Source organism: Xylona heveae (assembly GCF_001619985.1).
Source record: "Xylona heveae TC161 unplaced genomic scaffold L228scaffold_4, whole genome shotgun sequence".
Taxonomy (NCBI): Eukaryota; Fungi; Ascomycota; class Xylonomycetes; order Xylonales; family Xylonaceae; genus Xylona; species Xylona heveae.
This window is the reverse complement of record NW_017264196.1, coordinates 1,902,591-1,919,735: the sequence shown is the minus strand read 5'-3', so window position 1 is coordinate 1,919,735 and position 17,145 is coordinate 1,902,591. Positions and strand designations below refer to the sequence as shown.

Sequence of the window (17,145 nt, the reverse complement as noted above, 5' to 3'; positions counted from 1 at the left end):
CACAGCCCAAAGCTACAATACGGATAATTCAAAACGTCATCGAACGTACGTTCGCCATTGATAACGCCTTGTTCGTATCCATCGTAGTATCTAAGCATGAGGCGCCAAGGTTGGCGAGCTGGGCAAGCCCTTACCCTACCGTCTCTCGGCTCTGGACTGCTGGACGCCAAGACTCGCTTAGCTCCCGGCTCAACGCAACTTCGAGAGTGTGTGTGAGGATTGCCTACGCTCGACGAACGATTAACGACGACGCCTTTCCAACACCCAGCGACCCATACGGGCTTTTCGAAGAGAGTCAATCCAGCTTCGAAGAGATAATCGCAATCATGGCTGACGTTGAATACGTGAGTTTTACTTTCAAATGATGGTTTCCGCAAGCCGTCATTCGATATATCAGTACGCATCGCTAACCGGTCAATTTTGTCTAGAACGCTGAGGAGGCTGCTGGTATGTTCAACTTCCCTATTTTACACGCGCTATATGGATACCCGGAAATACCTTTGGGCGACATGAGTTTGGATAAAAGGATGGAATCTTTTTGGACGGGCAATTTTACCACGACGAAATCGAAACCGCTATATACGAATAAACGCTGACCCGACTTTCGATATCCAGAGCTCAAGAGAAAGAGACAGTTCCGGAAGTTTTCCTACCGTGGTGTCGACCTTGACCAGTATGTTCGCCTATATCACCGTCTGGAGTTTGGATATATTAGCCATTTGGAGGAAACAGGATGCTGATGGAATGCGATTCAGGCTGCTCGACCTCTCTTCTGAACAGCTCCGGGATGTCGTCCACGCCCGTGCTCGCCGTCGGTTCAACCGTGGTCTTAAGCGCAAGCCCATGGGCCTGATCAAGAAGCTCCGCAAGGCCAAGCAGGAGGCTAGACCCAACGAGAAGCCTGACCTCGTCAAGACTCACCTCCGTGACATGATCGTCGTCCCCGAGATGATCGGCAGCGTCGTCGGTGTCTACTCCGGCAAGGAGTTCAACCAGGTTGAGATCAAGCCTGAGATGGTTGGCCACTACCTGGGAGAGTTCTCCATCTCATAGTACGTTTCACTCCAACTACGAAATTTTCTTGTGGAATACCAGCGTCTAACGACCCCGCAGCAAGCCCGTCAAGCACGGTCGGCCCGGTATTGGTGCCACCCACTCTTCTCGTTTCATTCCTCTGAAGTAGATGTTGTGTTTCTCGCGCTTGGGTGATGGAGATCAAAACATTAGGCAGGGATACGAGTGTAACACGATGAGGCTCTCGTGCTCGCCGAGCGTTGCAACAGCAGTATAAAATTCTAGGGATATGGAATAAATGCTGTTCATGGAGTTTGTGCAAATTACTTCCGATCTACTGCACCCGGCAAAGTGAAATGAATGAGTTTGCGAACTTTCAATAATGAGCTAAATGCTGGCTTCCGACTACCGTGCTCACGTTCTCCGAAGAATGCCATTAGAGAATATCAATATGCCTTATCTTCCAGAGTCCTTAGATGGCCAAACACCCGCAATGACGTTAATCATACCCATCTCGACCTATGACTGAAGCTTTGGTCTTGCTATCCTTTTGCCCGCCCACGTGGTTGAACTTTACAGCGATTGAAAGGCTTCAGCTATGTATCTTCTCTGACGTCACATTAGACATCTTGTGATTGTGTTTCTCCCAGGTATAGACCTACACTTGCGAAGGCTGTATAATTCATTCCATCCTTTTCAATTCATGGGACGTACATAGCTGCAATGATACAGGGATCTTGCTGCTCAAGCATATAGTGCTCGGTGCAAACGTCAGAATAGCTCCTACTTTTACTTCCTTTCCGTGACCTATCACTAATTCTCTGATTTAATCTCAGGAGGAAGCCACTGCACCATCTCCTCCCTCCTTCCATCCCAACGATACACCTCCCCTTTCTCCCCTGTCCGGCCTCCATTTTCATCTGCATTTGCACTCATCCCGACATTATACGTGTAATAATTCTCCGTGCCGCCGCGTACCATTGCCTTTCGAAACGTGATGTTGATCCTTCCGCGGTCACTTTCTCTGCCTTTACGCTTCGGAATGCTATGCAGCCAAGTCGCTTGCGTTGGGCCACGCATAAGAATCATATCCCCTGATGCGAGTGGAAATTTGAGAGGTTGACCTGCGGTTTCTGACGACAACGTCGATGTTGCTGTGGACATTCCTGGCGCTCCGGGTCTCTCAGTAGGAGGTTTATGTTTCATTAAAAAGTCACGCTTCGCGCCCAGTGAAAAGGAAGCGATACTTGGATTTGAACCAAGGAAGCGCTCATCGTCGCTGTGATAGGATATACTGTCCGATCCGCTGGCGTAATAATTGACAAGACAGAAATTATAAGTAGTATTTGTACTTCCTTCTGTGAGCTATGCGGGGTATAGGTGTGAGTGACATTGGCTTTTCAAAGTCTGCAGTATGGAAAGGAAAAGAGAAAGGGCAAGAAAAGTAACACCAACAGCGATTGTTTGGGCAGGAGGAAGTCAAATTGGAGCCGTACCTTTCGAAGCTCGTTAAGACATTGTGGGATTGGTCGTGGTTTGCATCTATATCGATCTTTAGGCACGGGTCTTCCTGTGGACGAATCGACCAGCGATCCGTCTGCGGTAAAGCGGGAGGTTTCGTCTACGCCAAAAACCGTGGTACTAATGCTAAAAGTCAGTATGAATGTTACGCTGAAGCATGAGCATATTTACAAAGAGCAAGATGATAAGAGGCAGCGCATGTACACAAACGTTGCGGGTTGCTATACGAAACCCTGAATAGGGAAAATGAACATGGAATATAAAACCAACAAAAAAAGGCATTTGAAAATCAATCCTGCTCGAATGCTCGAATCATGGATGCAAATAATTAAATCAGTGCAGGATGAAATACGTAGCACAACGGAATAACAAGCAATTGTATAAAGGGAAACCCTTAAACGCAACGCAAGTCAACAGACAAGTTGAACTTATAATCCCACGATGAAACAAGCAATCGAAGCATGTATGATACAATTCAAATGATAGCAGATAAAAGGCCAACCAGCGACCTCCATCGTGATGTGGTTACACTTACAATCTTGGGGTATTGATCAACGTCTCCACGCCTCCTCTTTTAATCATATACTTTACTCTATAAAAGAACAATTCCTGGCGGAGAAACTCAAACAAGTCTCTCGCTATCTCCTTTGGAATATACGGCTGAAAATAAAGTAAATCCAAATCAGGCTGATCTTTGATCACGCTTGGTTCTGCGGCCGGCGCAAACCCTAACATGGACTGGATGTTGGAGGGGAGATACGGTATTGGGAAAGGATAAGTAGTGTGAGATGATAATTCCCGGGCATCTTGTAAACCGACGCCCTCAGATCCGTCCTCGAGAATTTTTGCTTCCTCTGGCCGAATGCTGTCTTGGCTTAATCCTGAAACACGGTGGTTATTGAGAATGCCATTGCGCTGTGCCGTCCCATTTTCGGGAGATAGTTGCTGCTTCTTTCGCAGCGGCTGGAAGAAACTATCCAGGGTCCTTCTTTTGGACATTCTGATAGGGTTGGAACAGCTATTGTTTGCTTGAAAAATCATGGCCATACGTTGGTGGACACAATGCGGTAGGACGTTATGGCGGAGGCCGGGCTCGGTAGACGCGTCGTTTGCGAGTCAGGCGCGTCATCGACTTTAAATGACGGCGCCAAGTCACGTTTAAGCTTATTATCTCTGGGGCAACGTGAAATGAACAAAGGCAGTGAAATAGAGTAAAGTCGTTTAAAGCATATATATATATATCAATTCATAGAACATCTGGTGTACAGTAACGAAATGCACAGTGTTCCAACGCAATGGCAAATCCGGTCTTATTTGAGCAAAAATATGAATGATGTGTTCCCGTTGATGAAATGTCTAATGAGGCTCAAGTATCATACAAATAAATCAAAGAACTTCTTTTTAGATTTATCGCGCAAGGGCAATGTCATCAATTCTCAGAATCATCTTCACGGTCTCCGCAGCCAGCTCAATAGCACTCGTGCTGACAAGCAAAGGCTGCAAAACCTTCTCTTCAGTAATGTTGTTCTTGACGCCGCCACTTCGGATGCTAACACCAGCATTCTTTTCACCGATGGCATGTCTGTGTCTCAGGTCTGTGACGACCTTGATCGAGTTGAGGCCCGCGTTCTCAGCGAGAGTGGTAGGGATGACTTCCATCGCATCGGCAAATGCCTTCCAGCAGATGGCCTCGGTTCCAGTCAGGGAACGAGCCTGTTTTGCAAGAGCTTGAGCGACCTCAATTTCGGGAGCTCCACCACCAGCAATCAAAGCCCTAGCAAGTGTACACGTTAGCCATAGCTCATAAAATAGAAGCTTGGTACAGCTTACTTCTTCTTTACCAAACAGCGAATGACGCAGAGCGCATCGTGCAAACTACGCTCAGCCTCATCCAAGATCAGAGAGTTTGCTCCTCTGCAGACAATGGAGACGGTCTGGGTAGCACTCTTAACGCCAGTAACCTTGACTGTGCGGGCGCCTGAGGATTGGACCTCCTCGACGAGCTCCGCTGAGCCGAGCTTGTCTTCCGTGAAGGAGTCAATGTCGGCAATAGGCTTGCAGCCGGTACTCTATATTCAAATTAATACTAACTCATACGGTTCTTTTCTTGCGTGGCTCACCTTGCAAATGAACTCAACCTCGTCTCTCTCAATGTCCTTGATTGCGAGGATGTTCAATTTGGCGAGGAAGTGCAAACTCAAGTCGTTAACAGCGTCCCGGAGAATAGACTTCTGAATGAAGAGAACGTTGCATTTGGCCTTCTTGATCTTCTTGACCATGTTCAAAAGATACGTTCGCTCCTCCTTCAAAATCTTATCCATCTGCCTGTAGTCGTTGACAACGACCTGGTTTTCCATCTATAGCACAAATGTCAGCCCTTTCTTCAACGCTCAGTCGTTTGCGCGACATACATCAGGCTTCGGCGGGCTTAGCTGGAACTGGATCAATCCTATCCGGGCCTTCTCCATTCTTGTAGGTCCGTTGGCGCTCTTAATCACGGGCTGTGTAAGGACAAGGCCATCCACCATCTCGCTTTCGTCAATAGTGCCGCCAACTTTCTTCACTATCCGGATGTTACGGAGGTCGACATTGTCAGCAGTCTTAGGATCGATCACCTTAAGAACGGAGTCGACGGCCATCGGGCCGAGGAGGTTGGAATATTGAGAGACAATCTTCGACGAAAGAGACGTAGAAGCGGCTTGGAGAAGGGTAGCGCGGTCCGTCAGAGAGATAGGCTGTGACATGTCGTGGAGAGTCTGAACAGCAGCGGCGGCAGCACGCTGGAAAGATTCCGAGATGACGGTCGGGTGAATTCCTTTTCACAGTATTAGAATGCATGTAATGATGTATAATCGTCTTTCCGGGTCGCTTGCCTTTTCCGAGCAGTCTCTCCGCCGCTCCAAGTAGACTTCCTGCAATGACGACAACGGAGGTTGTTCCATCACCAGCCTCAACATCCTGAGCAGCAGAGAGATCGACGAGCATCTTTGCAGCCGGGTGCATGACACTCATGTCTTTCAGCATTGTGTTACCATCGTTGGTCTATCTTCATTAGCGGGGGTCGGTTCGCCGAAAAGAGTATAATTTTGGAGCTTGCGTACGATGAGAGTCTCGCCTTTGCCAGTTTGAATCTGTAAAGTTTCAGTATTTCTTCTTTTAAGAGAGCGTGAGGAACTATTACTCACCATCTTGTCCATTCCTCGAGGTCCAAGGGACTGTACGTTGCTTTAGTATAAGTGCCGCGAATTTCCGGTTGTCCAGCTCACCGTTCTGATGGCATCCGCGACAGCTATTTAAAACTCAGCAAAGTTTCATAAAGTCAATATGAATAGAGTTTCCTTACCTCTTGCAGCCACGATGTTGGCGGTCCGCACCGCCTGAGGCTTCGCCTTATCCTGCAGTATGCTTAGTACTGTCACAAGCCCACAAAAACTGAGATTCACGAACTCTGAAGGCATTGTTGCCGGCGTTTGATGAGGGCGCTTGCACTGAGGCCATGTTCGGTGAAGACACTCTTAAATTCGAAGCACAAAAGGTAACAACAGATAACCACGACCTATTCCACTCTGTCGACAGGACGCGACGGAATGGGAATTACTGAAGAGTTGATAACGCGCTAACACCATTTCGGGAAACATGCTTCGGTGAACTTCCTTGAACCGACGCTTACCCGGCACGACTCTCTTTGGTAAGCATCACTATCATCATACCCAACTTACCTCGTTCTCAACCTCCAGCTAGCTTACAACCTCCAATTACAACGCATCGGTCATTCTCACCATTTCTGTCATCGTTGTATCCATCTCGGAAAGAGAAAAGCTTAAAAACTCTATCTGCAATTCGAAACTCAATCCAAACACATCACATAGCGCACCATGCCTAGCGCCACAGGTGCAAACTGGGAGAAGTACCAGAAGAACTACGCCGACGAGGAGGAGCCTGAGAAGAAGATCACTCCTCTATCAGATGAGTATGTTTAACCACTACAAAAGCTTCTGTAGATGGAACCAAATATGGACACGCTGCGCTTTCACGGACGGATTAACTAACGCACCCAAAAGCGACATCCAGGTGCTGAAAACCTACGGTGCCGCGCCGTACGCTAATGCGTTGAAGAGGCTTGAGAAGCAAATCAAGGACAAACAAACTAGCGTGAATGAGAAGATTGGTATGTCTTTTTTCCATCCAGTCGAAAAATGATAGAAGATTTGCTAATTGTAATGGATGGAATATAGGTGTTAAGGTAGCTAGTCCAAGTTGTCAATCATGTCGCCTTTTACTAAATATCGCACCAGGAATCGGACACCGGTCTCGCCCCGCCACACCTTTGGGATGTTGCTGCCGATCGACAACGTATGCAGGAAGAGCAGCCGCTTCAGGTTGCAAGATGTACAAAGATTATCCAAGATGAGAAGGATGCGGAAAAGTCCAAATATGTCATCAACGTGAAGCAAATAGCGAAGTTCGTCGTGAACCTCGGCGAGCGAGTTGCGCCAACAGATATCGAGGAGGGCATGCGTGTCGGGTATGTTGCTGAAGGATCGTTGCGTTTTGGGTTTCGCTTTTATTTTACTGACGCTCCGCTAGTGTGGACCGCAACAAGTATCAGATTCTTCTTCCTCTTCCTCCCAAGATCGATCCCAGCGTTACAATGATGACTGTCGAGGATAAGCCAGACGTCACATACGGAGATGTTGGTGGATGCAAAGACCAGATTGAGAAGCTCAGAGAAGTTGTGGAAATGCCGTTGCTCTCCCCCGAACGATTTGTGAACCTGGGTATCGACCCGCCGAAGGGAGCTCTGCTCTACGGACCTCCTGGAACTGGAAAGACTCTCTGCGCCAGAGCCGTCGCCAACCGAACAGACGCGACCTTCATTCGTGTGATTGGTAGTGAGCTTGTGCAAAAGTACGTCGGCGAGGGTGCAAGAATGGTCCGAGAGCTTTTTGAAATGGCAAGAACAAAAAAGGCTTGCATCATTTTCTTCGATGAAATCGATGCCATTGGTGGTGCCCGTTTTGATGACGGTGCTGGTGGTGACAATGAAGTACAGCGAACCATGTTGGAGCTTATCACTCAGCTTGACGGTTTCGATTCGCGAGGAAACATCAAGGTCATGTTCGCTACTAACCGGCCTTCGACTCTGGACCCTGCCCTTATGCGTCCAGGCCGTATTGATCGAAAGATTGAGTTCTCCCTCCCCGACATGGAGGGCCGAGCCAACATTCTCCGCATCCACGCCAAGAGTATGTCTGTGGAGCGTGACATTCGATGGGAACTCATCTCCCGTCTTTGCCCCAACGCCACGGGTGCAGAGCTTCGCAGTGTCTCCACGGAAGCAGGCATGTTCGCCATTCGCGCACGGAGAAAGATTGCCACGGAGAAGGACTTCTTGGCTGCAGTTGACAAGGTCATCAAGGGCAACTTGAAATTCAACTCGACAGCTGCGTACATGCAGTACAACTAGACGAGATTTTCCCATGTTTCGAGAGTTTGTCTCACATTTGGTTGGGCATGCCGGCTAGTATTCGGGCACGGCGGATTGTATTTTACTTTTGCATGGGGAACCCTTTTTTTTCTTTTCTTACATCTATAAGGTAGCAGGTAGCGTTTCCATTCAATGATATATGGTGCAAATTACACGTTTTTTAGTGTTACATGATGCAATAAATTTGGGCTGTCCCACTGTCATCATCTCTCCAACCCGGACAATTCCGGTACTTGGACTTTCTTATCCCAAGCTAAAAGGGTGCAGAGCCTGGATTTATAAATACAGTAGACATCTCTGCTAGCTAAGGGCCAGGACATATCAACCCAAAGCTACCTTCCGGAAAGAAACAAAGAACAATCTGCTGCACATGAGAAACAATGCTATAACAAGCCAGCCTGCGGTACGGAGTCTCCACTCCATCCTCACAATTTAGTATCAAGCTATGCAGAGGGAATCGGGGTTGTGGGGGAGGGCAGGAATTGGGTTATATACTCGCTGTGTGAGCCAGGGAAGCGCCAATAATGAATTTTACTAGCAAAAGGATAAGTGGCGCTGCATGGGAGAGCGAGGGGGCAGACTGGGAAAAGGACCAAAAGAACTCGACGTTGTCGAGACAAATTCCGGTAGTACTAGGACACAACTTTTACGGTTTTTGTGGACATCTTCTCACATTTAAGCATTGAAACGAACGGACACACACAATGCTAGTTTTTTTGCTTTTGTTCTTTCTTCTTTTTGACAGATTCATTCCATTTACAAGGGATGCTGACTCCATACACGGCGCAAAAAGTTACAAAAACGCAGGGGAAATTATAGAGTAAAGGGAAAAAAAAAAAGTAAGAGGCTCAAAAAGAAAAAAGCCTACTGTAATGCCTGACGCGTGTATGGCTGCCAGTGGCATTCGCATTTAGGTCGAATACATGAAGAAGTTACATGCCAACAATCGTGGGGTAAATATACTAGAACTCTCAAGTGTAGGAGAGTCTATTCGGTTGTCGGAGAAAATGCGTTTAGTAAGTTCTGCGGAATTTGAGTCAGTATTTTCGCGTTGATGAAGTGGAAAGTGCAGAAACATACCTCTTGAATGGAGGGACAGACTTGCACTCGCTCTCGTCGAGCGAGTGGCCAACGACGTTACGGTAGGTCAAGTCAGTCTTGCCGTGAGGTTTCTTCTGGAAGGTAAGAGTGTGCTTCATCCAGTTCTCGTCGTCACGGTCGGGGTAGTCCTCGCGGGCGTGGGCACCACGAGACTCCTTGCGGTTAGCAGCGGCCTCGGCGGTTTGGACACTGTTCGAAAAAAGTTCAGTAAGCTCTGGTAATTCTCCAAATGTGGAGAAATAAGTCACTTACGCGCAAGTCAAGAGGTTACGGAGCTCAAGAGTCTCAACAAGGTCAGAGTTCCAGATCATGCTGCGGTCCTTGGTGCCAACATCCTTGAACATGGCATCAACCTCGTGAATCTTCGAGACACCCTCATCCAAACTCTCCTGCGTTCTGAAGACGCTGACATCCGTTTGCATAGTCTTCTGCATGGCGAGGCGGACATCGGCAGTGCTCTTGGGCCCCTCGGCGGTACGGACCTTGTCGAGGGTGGCAATGGACTCGGCACCAAGGTCGGCGCTCGTCTCCTTGTGAGGCGTGTTAGGAGTGAAGTTGTCACGGATGGTGTGGGAAACGGCACGGCCGAAGACGACAAGGTCGAGCAGAGAGTTTGCACCGAGACGGTTAGCACCGTGGACAGAGACACAGGCGGCCTCACCGCAAGCGAAGAGACCAGGGACAACCTTGTCGTTGCCCTGCTCGTCAATGGTGAGGACTTCACCGGTGTATTTGGTCGGGATACCGCCCATGTTGTAGTGGACAGTGGGCAAGACAGGGATAGGCTGCTTGCGGACATCGACACCGGCGAAAATGGAGGCGGTCTCAGAGATACCGGGCAGACGCTCGTGGAGAATCTCAGGGGGCAAGTGGCTGAGCTGGAGGTAGATGTGGTCCTTGTCAGGGCCGACACCACGGCCCTCGCGGATTTCAAGGGTCATGGATCGAGAGACGACGTCACGAGAGGCAAGATCCTTGGCAGTCGGGGCATATCTCTCCATGAAACGCTCACCCTCAGAGTTGAGCAAGTAGCCACCCTCACCTCGAGAGCCTTCAGTGATCAAGCATCCAGCACCGTAGATACCAGTAGGGTGGAACTGGACGAACTCCAAGTCCTGGTTGGGAAGACCAGCACGAGCAACCATAGCCATACCGTCACCAGTGCAAGTGTGAGCAGAGGTACAGCTGAAATAGGCACGGCCGTAACCACCAGTGGCGAGAACAGTGTGGTGGGCACGGAAACGGTGAAGAGTGCCATCCTCCTGGTTGTAGGCAATGACACCCTTGCACTCACCGTCCTCCATGAGCAGATCCATAGCGAAGTACTCGATGAAATAGTTAGTATTGTGTCTCAGGGACTGGCCGTAGAGAGTGTGGAGCAGAGCGTGACCGGTACGGTCAGCGGCAGCGCAGCACCGGTAGGCCTGGCCTCCCTTGCCGTACTCCTTGGACTGTCCACCAAAAGCACGCTGGTAACTAGAACAATGTCAATAGAACTGAATCCAGATTGTGTCCGAACAGGAAATATTTCATACATCTTGCCATCTTCCGTTCTGGAGAAAGGGCATCCGTAGTTCTCAAGCTCAATGATACTGGCCGGGGCCTCACGAGTCATGTAGTGGATGGCGTCCTGGTCACCGAGCCAGTCCGAACCCTTGACGGTGTCGTACATGTGCCACCGCCAGTCATCCTCGTGCATGCTGTGGCGAAGATTTAGCATCCAGAATCTCTTCTACCGTGTGTCTGACCTAACGTACTTTCCGAGCGCAGCGTTGATACCACCTTGAGCAGCGACAGTGTGGCTACGGGTGGGGAAAAGCTTTGATATACAGGCAGTGTTGAAGCCAGCCTCGGCCAGACCGAAAGCCGCACGGAGACCTGCTCCACCGGCACCAACAACGATAGCATCGTACTCGTGATCCTAGGGAAACAATCAGAACAGCCTCAAAGCACCCTTTTTCATGCGGGGGAAACGTACAACAACAGGATACTTGTTGCTCACGAAAGGAGAGGCTTCCTTGGCGCGCAGCGGCTGATTCGCAATGATGCGAGCTAACATTCCAATTGATCAGAAATATTTCGACATTGACACAGGACAGTGCGAGGAAATCCGTAAATCACGTACCGGCCGGTCGCGTGGACGAGAAGTATCGAGCAGGCGTTCTAATGCCTCTCGACAGCTGTACAGCAACATCAATCAGCAACATATTCCCCAGTATATTCAGCTTCAATTGCGGAAATTGTTTCTCTGCTCAATGTCGGAGGCGATGCTACGAACCTTTGACGAGGCAAAGCTCCGCATTCCCATGGAGCTCATCTTGACCACAGCCTCCGAAGGCAACCAAAGCTTTCCAATCAAGATGATAGTATATTAAATTGAATAGGAAAGAAGGGAATGACGTGTGGTCGGCAACACAAGAGAATGCCGAATTGTGGATTGGAGAATGAGAGGGATGGGGTTGAAGGAATCGGGATGCTTCAAAGTCGTGAGATAATGCCGCTAAGCTTTCCTCAGTTCGTTGCCGGGCCCTCGGCCAAAGTACCCTTCCACACAACCGACCAACCAATCAGCGCTACCACAATGTAAGCGGAACAAGTTGGGTTTTCCAGCATCACAAGATTGTCGAGTACGAGGTACAAAGTAAAGTACCTTGGTACACACCAGGACACCAACACATTGCATGGGACCATCCCGTCAAGTTTTGTTTTCCTTCACGTACACCGTATGCGTTTTGTCTCCGTCGTAGTGCTCTACGCCCGTTCAAGCATTTTAAAAAGCAATTTGAGATGGCGCTCAAATCTTCTCGAAGGATAAATGGTTTCTATATCCGCTAGCGGTGGAAATAATGTCTGAACATTCATATCATTATTATGGCAAAGCTTTGCGGGGTCTTTGCATTTGAATATCTCATGAAGGTCCCTTTCTACTTAGACACCTTTGCAATGCTTGACATTGGCAGATGCGTTAAATTTCTCAATGCAGAGCTAGAGAGCAGGAATATGCGCAGAATGCGATAATCGTAGAGTGAGTCTCCCCGTTAATGGAGAGACTGCTCAGGCAATGACATGCCTAAGTTCAATGATGAATCCAAAAATGATCAAAGGAGTCATCTGGGTCTAGAGCCATGCTAGCGATCTGAGATTTCAGTTGCTGTGCAATCTTGGCCTGGGTCGCCATACAGTCAGGGAACATGCTGGGACCAAAAGTATTGATTAGATCTGTGACCTCCTTTGACAAATGTTCCCTTTGTTCCTGGAGCTCTCCCAATGTACTGGCCGATGTCGGAACTAGACACAGAATCAATGGCCGCATGGATTTGAGAATGTCCATGCCAACTTCTCCGATGCGTAAAGCAGCAAAGCTGATTGCTGGGAAAATAATGAATCCGAGAAAAATAATTCGCCAAATTGGCACATCATCGGGGATATAGCCCTGGATGCGATTTCGAGAAGTCCAGTAGGCAAGAAGCAATGAATAGACTGTATATAGAAGAGGCGCAAAAGCAAGTGCAACGAGAAGCTTCCAAGTGGCCATAACATCGCGTCCTCGTAGCTTGACACTTGACGCGGCGAGCGCCTCTTTGGATTTCTTGTCTGAGATGATCTTCGAGGCAACAAAAACGGGTGCAAAGAGAACGAGTCCAGGTAATGTCCCTACGCTCAAAACGACGAGGAGTCCAAAGCGATAGAGAAGAGTGGAAAGAACTCTGGATGCAGAAAGCCGAGCAGTTTCGACTTGATGATCGCGAATTCCCAATTGCCGTAGCCGTCGATTGTACTGATCAATGGCAGTGAAAAGTCTCATTATCCTTGGGTCGCCTTGGTGTTCATTGTAGCCCTTGAGCAACCTCCTATTGATTTCGATAACCTGAGACAGCGAGATTTTCGGATTTCTTGCAGCGTATAAACGTCTCGCAGACTGGATGACCTACACAGTTAAGCTTTAGCAGTTTTCCATTATGGTAATCCACCGCCAACATACCATCAATGTTTCATAGTCAGCACAATTCAACGTGACAGAGATGAGTGATTTGTAAACATCATTTAACACCTCCCCTATAGCCTCGCGTCGCCTTCCCTTCCTGTACATCTCAACAAGCTTTTCTGGGATTTCGACCGGGTCACCAAATTCTATGACAGCTCTAGATCGAAATTTATGCGCGCGAAAGTAATTGAGCCCAACAGGAATCACTTGGACATCGGCATTATTGGCTCTTGCACCGAGTGCCATTATAGCTATACCCGCTAGAGTAGAATTAGCAAACAAGTGATTCTCGTGAAATATTAAGATACTTTAAGCACACCTTTCAGTGGCAGAAGGTCTGGCCGATCATGACTACCACCCTCAGGGAAAATGCCAACGCAGCCGCCCTGGTTTAGTCTATCGAAGACAGCCTGGTAAACATGACTTTGATCCATATGGGGTGCAACCTTGTATCTGGAACCTGCAAAGCTAGGATATCCCTTTTTGCAATCAACGTTCGATTCAAGCCCAAAAACATTATGCTCTCCCGTGAGCTGGTAAAGGGCATCTGCGGAGCTCGGTGCTTTCTTCAGAATAACCTCTTCAGGACCCCGGATGTCTGCAATATCTAGCCGCTCAGATTGTCCATTGATAGCTGGTAAGTAAATCGTTGACCCAACGGCAAAATCTGGTCCGGTAAAATCAGTTCCAATGCCGCGTAAAAGCAAAGGATTCTCAATCGGATCAGGCAGGTAAACAGAGCCCTTTCCAGGCTTAGCTCTATCCATGGTCCTGGCAACAGGAACAGTGCCAAGTTTTCTGGCAATTTCGCCAACAAACTTCCGTTCGAATGATTTCTCGGCCATCAGCCAAGAGACCTGCCGGTTCATGTTTCGCATGATCTGCATTAGGACCACAGAATCAACGAACTTTTTAGGTATGATTAGCAAGGAATTTGATACAAGAAGATGCTCCAGGGAAAAGACATTTGACTGGGTGATACAACAGGGCTGCAATGAGCTGCTGACATACCTGATTTGCATGCGGCGCTGCGACCAGTATGACACCGCCTTTGCGTGGTATTTTCCATCTTCCGCGAACCTCTATTGCTCTAAAAAAGAGCTCCACCAGGGTATTCAGAATCATCAAGATTAGATCATAGATCAATGATACCCTAGGTAGGTCTGGAGCTTTGCTCGCCATGGTTGCTAAGACCATGCAAGGCTTTTGGATTATTGTATACTCAGTTTAAAGCTAACGATTAGTGTAGAAAGCAGCTTCGCTGATTGCTAATGCATTTATATTACACTTTATTGTCAAAAGGTATAGGAAATAAAATTATCGCTGGCTATTTTTGAAGCAAAGTTAGATATGGCGGTCATGTTCAGAGCAGGAAGAACGCCGAGGTCCCAAATTATTGTTGAGGGCTGACCTCCGAGCCTCCTTGACGCCGTCATTGTTCCCGAAGTCGGAATTTCGGCGCTTCGCGATGCCGTGCGCCACAGCATTTCCACTCCAGCCGCCTCGGCCTTATGCGACATCCCTGCACGGGTGTGGAGTTGGGATTCTTGTCTTTGCTGTTAATCAAGATTGTTGCCGCTAGGAAAGGTATTTATTAATATATATCTTAATATTTTGCATTCTTTGGTTGGCTTGGTCAAGAAAATAATTTGATCAAAACGAAATCATTATTGAATCAATCCTTTGACTTCGTGACCGCAAAGAAAACTTATTTTCGATTTCGAAAAATAATGGAACAAAATGTTTTGACCATAATAACTTATTTTTCGCAATGAATCGCAAATCTCTGGATATTTAATATGAAGATACTGTGTTCTACCAGATTTCGAAAAAGACAAAAATAAATAAAATAAAAAGCAAAGAAATATTTCCCTTTCATCGTCGTACCGCCGACGGGCATTTCTGGGGGAGAAAAAAAAATTGATCCCTCGGGCGTGAGTCGAACACGCGACCACCCGGTAAGCAGGTGTCATTGGATACTCGAGTTTGCTCGAGTCCAAGAGACTTCGATTACAGCCGGGGGCCATAACCAACTAGACCACCAAGGGCTGTTGTTAAAAACCATTCAACAAAAGTAATTATTGTACCCTCAATTTGCCTTGGAGCGCAAAGCACACTCTGTCGAGGTGTGAATTCTCGGAAGCTTCAAACGTCTTGGCTAGGTACCTTAGGTACCTAAGGTATAACTAGTAAGTTGGCGAGGATGCAACTCCCCTCATCCGTTTACTTCAGCTATATGCTCTGTGACTTTTTGACACGCGTGATGACCCTTGAAATTGGTTCAGAATGAGTTCCAGAACTTCTACCCAGGAGCAATTCCCGCCTTGATAACCAAGTAGACCAAACCCTACAAAGCCGCCGTTAATACCCGAAAACAACGGTTGATAAGGCCGAATGGCCCTGTTGTCCAACTTGCGTTATATTTTGGTAGTTATGAGGAAGGAAAACAATCTGAAGCTATCCGTTGCAGGGATCCAAGGGTGGCGGGCCTTGAAAAGCATTTTAATCTTTCAGTTTCTACAGGCGGCCAACGGCAAGGAAGCTGCCTCCCTCCGGATTGACTGAGAGCTTCCATATTGTTGCCAAGTCACATTGAAACTTAATATACAGTGGACAATTTACTTTCCCCCTATATGTTGCCCATATTTAGCTCAAAGTTTCAGCATTGTCCCATCTGTGATGCCAACCTCATATTCGTCATTTAGAGAAAGGCATTTTTACTCAAGGCATCTGGCGCCAAAGTCTTCAAAGACCAACCTTAGCTTACGATGAATACTTGGCATTGCTCAGACAGGCTATTCATAGCACCTGGGTCATTATAAAATCCTCGCGCGGATGAAACAGCTCAACATACAGTATTTGCGAAAACCTCACAATTATCGAGACGCGTGTTACAAAACTTGTAAGTGCGAAAGACAACATACTGGAAACCCGTAGATATTGAATCGAATAAAACCACCCGATTAGTTGCGCCTTCCCACCCGTAAGTTCACATTGCGTAGACACTTCTACTTTTTCTCAGGCTCTTCATCAACATACTTGGTGTGTTCGCTCTTCGTGGATGGAGGAACATTGCGCTCCTTATCAGCGAAAGTCCAGCCATTCAAATACCCAGTGCCAGCCTATAGAACAAGATATATTTTAGCACTACAGCAAGTTTCAAGAAATAAATTTCCAAGTGTAACTCACACTCAAGTAGGTGGCAAATCCTAGCCACGCCAGGTATGGTGTCAAGGCCCATCCGGCGACCTCATCAACCTGACCCCAAATATAGGTCAAGTAGCCCGTCACGCCAGTTAAAGCGACGATATCAACAGTCGCCTCAATTGGTCTTTTCAGCTCATAGAAGAGTGGCATCCAGACAAGATTCAAAGCAAGCTGAATCGTGTAAAGTGTTGCTCCTTGCTGCATTGAAAGAAGGAAAGTTCGTTAGTACATGGCCCCAACGGCGGTGGGATAGCAAGGCGCAGTACCTTGGTCAGGAGGACCTTCTGCGGATCCAAAGATGCCATGCCCGTGGTCCAGGCACGGTACGCGGAAAAGCCCATCAGTCCATACAGGACAGTCCAAACTGGCGGAAATATTTTTGGAGGAGGCCGATACGGTGGCTGCTTCAATGCAAGGTAAGTTTCCTGTGTCTCCTTGGCTTTAAGGGCAAATTTCAATCAGCGGATCGGTAAACAAAAGTAGACAAGCAAGAATAAACCTACGCTTCACAGAAAAGCCAACGCCAGTACCAAGCGCAATGGGCAGCAAAATAGATACCGCAGGCTGAGCAAACACCTGGGCGGGTAGGGTAATTGATGGAATATAAGACGTCATATTATATTTGTTTGGGCGTTTTGCCCTTACGAAAGCGATGTGAATTGGGTGTTTGAGTGGGAGGATATTAAAAAATGTAAAGCTTCTGGTAGCGGAGAAGATCAAATCCAAGTTAGAACTTTACTTGGGTGTCTTATGGTTGATAATGGCAGGTAAAAAGCGGATATTCAAGCCCCGTGAGCGCGGGATAGTTCATTACAATAGTAATAGCACG

The 17,145-nt window shown here is 47.7% G+C and overlaps 7 protein-coding genes and 1 non-coding gene across 8 annotated transcripts; 2 read left to right on the top strand and 6 right to left on the bottom strand.

Moving 5' to 3' along the window:
- Positions 1–326: 326 nt before the first annotated feature.
- On the top strand, positions 327–1,183 carry L228DRAFT_267729 (40S ribosomal protein S15; the record flags this gene model as incomplete). Its single annotated transcript, XM_018335023.1, has 5 exons — positions 327–344; positions 429–447; positions 616–673; positions 756–1,052; positions 1,114–1,183. 5 exons carry the CDS (start codon positions 327–329, stop codon positions 1,181–1,183), a joined length of 462 nt encoding a protein of 153 aa, XP_018189315.1.
- A 395-nt stretch (positions 1,184–1,578) lies between these two features.
- L228DRAFT_282447 (hypothetical protein) lies at positions 1,579–3,573 on the bottom strand. Its single transcript, XM_018335997.1, has 3 exons — positions 3,071–3,573; positions 2,511–2,655; positions 1,579–2,379 (listed from the first exon to the last, which is right to left on the bottom strand). The coding sequence occupies exons 1-3, from the start codon at positions 3,532–3,534 to the stop codon at positions 1,828–1,830; spliced, it is 1,161 nt and encodes a 386-aa protein (XP_018189314.1). The 5' UTR covers positions 3,535–3,573; the 3' UTR covers positions 1,579–1,827.
- A 266-nt stretch (positions 3,574–3,839) lies between these two features.
- Positions 3,840–6,117, bottom strand: L228DRAFT_246604 (T-complex protein 1 subunit delta). Its single transcript, XM_018332453.1, has 10 exons — positions 5,983–6,117; positions 5,879–5,930; positions 5,802–5,824; positions 5,721–5,750; positions 5,637–5,666; positions 5,409–5,577; positions 4,947–5,350; positions 4,656–4,892; positions 4,366–4,604; positions 3,840–4,309 (listed from the first exon to the last, which is right to left on the bottom strand). Exons 1-10 carry the CDS (start codon positions 6,031–6,033, stop codon positions 3,943–3,945), a joined length of 1,602 nt encoding a protein of 533 aa, XP_018189313.1. The 5' UTR covers positions 6,034–6,117; the 3' UTR covers positions 3,840–3,942.
- Positions 6,118–6,256: 139 nt separating this feature from the next.
- On the top strand, positions 6,257–8,173 carry L228DRAFT_229489 (putative proteasome regulatory particle subunit Rpt1). The gene is made up of 4 exons (XM_018330502.1): positions 6,257–6,505; positions 6,597–6,707; positions 6,827–7,060; positions 7,123–8,173. The coding sequence occupies exons 1-4, from the start codon at positions 6,411–6,413 to the stop codon at positions 8,000–8,002; spliced, it is 1,320 nt and encodes a 439-aa protein (XP_018189312.1). The 5' UTR covers positions 6,257–6,410; the 3' UTR covers positions 8,003–8,173.
- A 568-nt stretch (positions 8,174–8,741) lies between these two features.
- L228DRAFT_246602 (succinate dehydrogenase) lies at positions 8,742–11,612 on the bottom strand. The gene is made up of 8 exons (XM_018332452.1): positions 11,403–11,612; positions 11,250–11,304; positions 11,103–11,176; positions 10,882–11,045; positions 10,660–10,824; positions 9,377–10,600; positions 9,104–9,313; positions 8,742–9,046 (listed from the first exon to the last, which is right to left on the bottom strand). The coding sequence occupies exons 1-8, from the start codon at positions 11,439–11,441 to the stop codon at positions 9,037–9,039; spliced, it is 1,941 nt and encodes a 646-aa protein (XP_018189311.1). The 5' UTR covers positions 11,442–11,612; the 3' UTR covers positions 8,742–9,036.
- A 588-nt stretch (positions 11,613–12,200) lies between these two features.
- On the bottom strand, positions 12,201–14,291 carry L228DRAFT_253014 (hypothetical protein; the record flags this gene model as incomplete). The annotated part of the gene is made up of 4 exons (XM_018333724.1): positions 12,201–13,052; positions 13,107–13,369; positions 13,429–13,990; positions 14,121–14,291. 4 exons carry the CDS (start codon positions 14,289–14,291, stop codon positions 12,201–12,203), a joined length of 1,848 nt encoding a protein of 615 aa, XP_018189310.1.
- A 742-nt stretch (positions 14,292–15,033) lies between these two features.
- L228DRAFT_t62 lies at positions 15,034–15,157 on the bottom strand. The gene has a single exon. It is a non-coding gene; the product is annotated as a tRNA-Tyr (tRNA).
- Positions 15,158–15,734: 577 nt separating this feature from the next.
- L228DRAFT_260522 (putative translocator protein like protein) lies at positions 15,735–17,145 on the bottom strand. The gene is made up of 4 exons (XM_018334268.1): positions 16,820–17,145; positions 16,583–16,755; positions 16,299–16,514; positions 15,735–16,231 (listed from the first exon to the last, which is right to left on the bottom strand). Exons 1-4 carry the CDS (start codon positions 16,929–16,931, stop codon positions 16,118–16,120), a joined length of 615 nt encoding a protein of 204 aa, XP_018189309.1. The 5' UTR covers positions 16,932–17,145; the 3' UTR covers positions 15,735–16,117.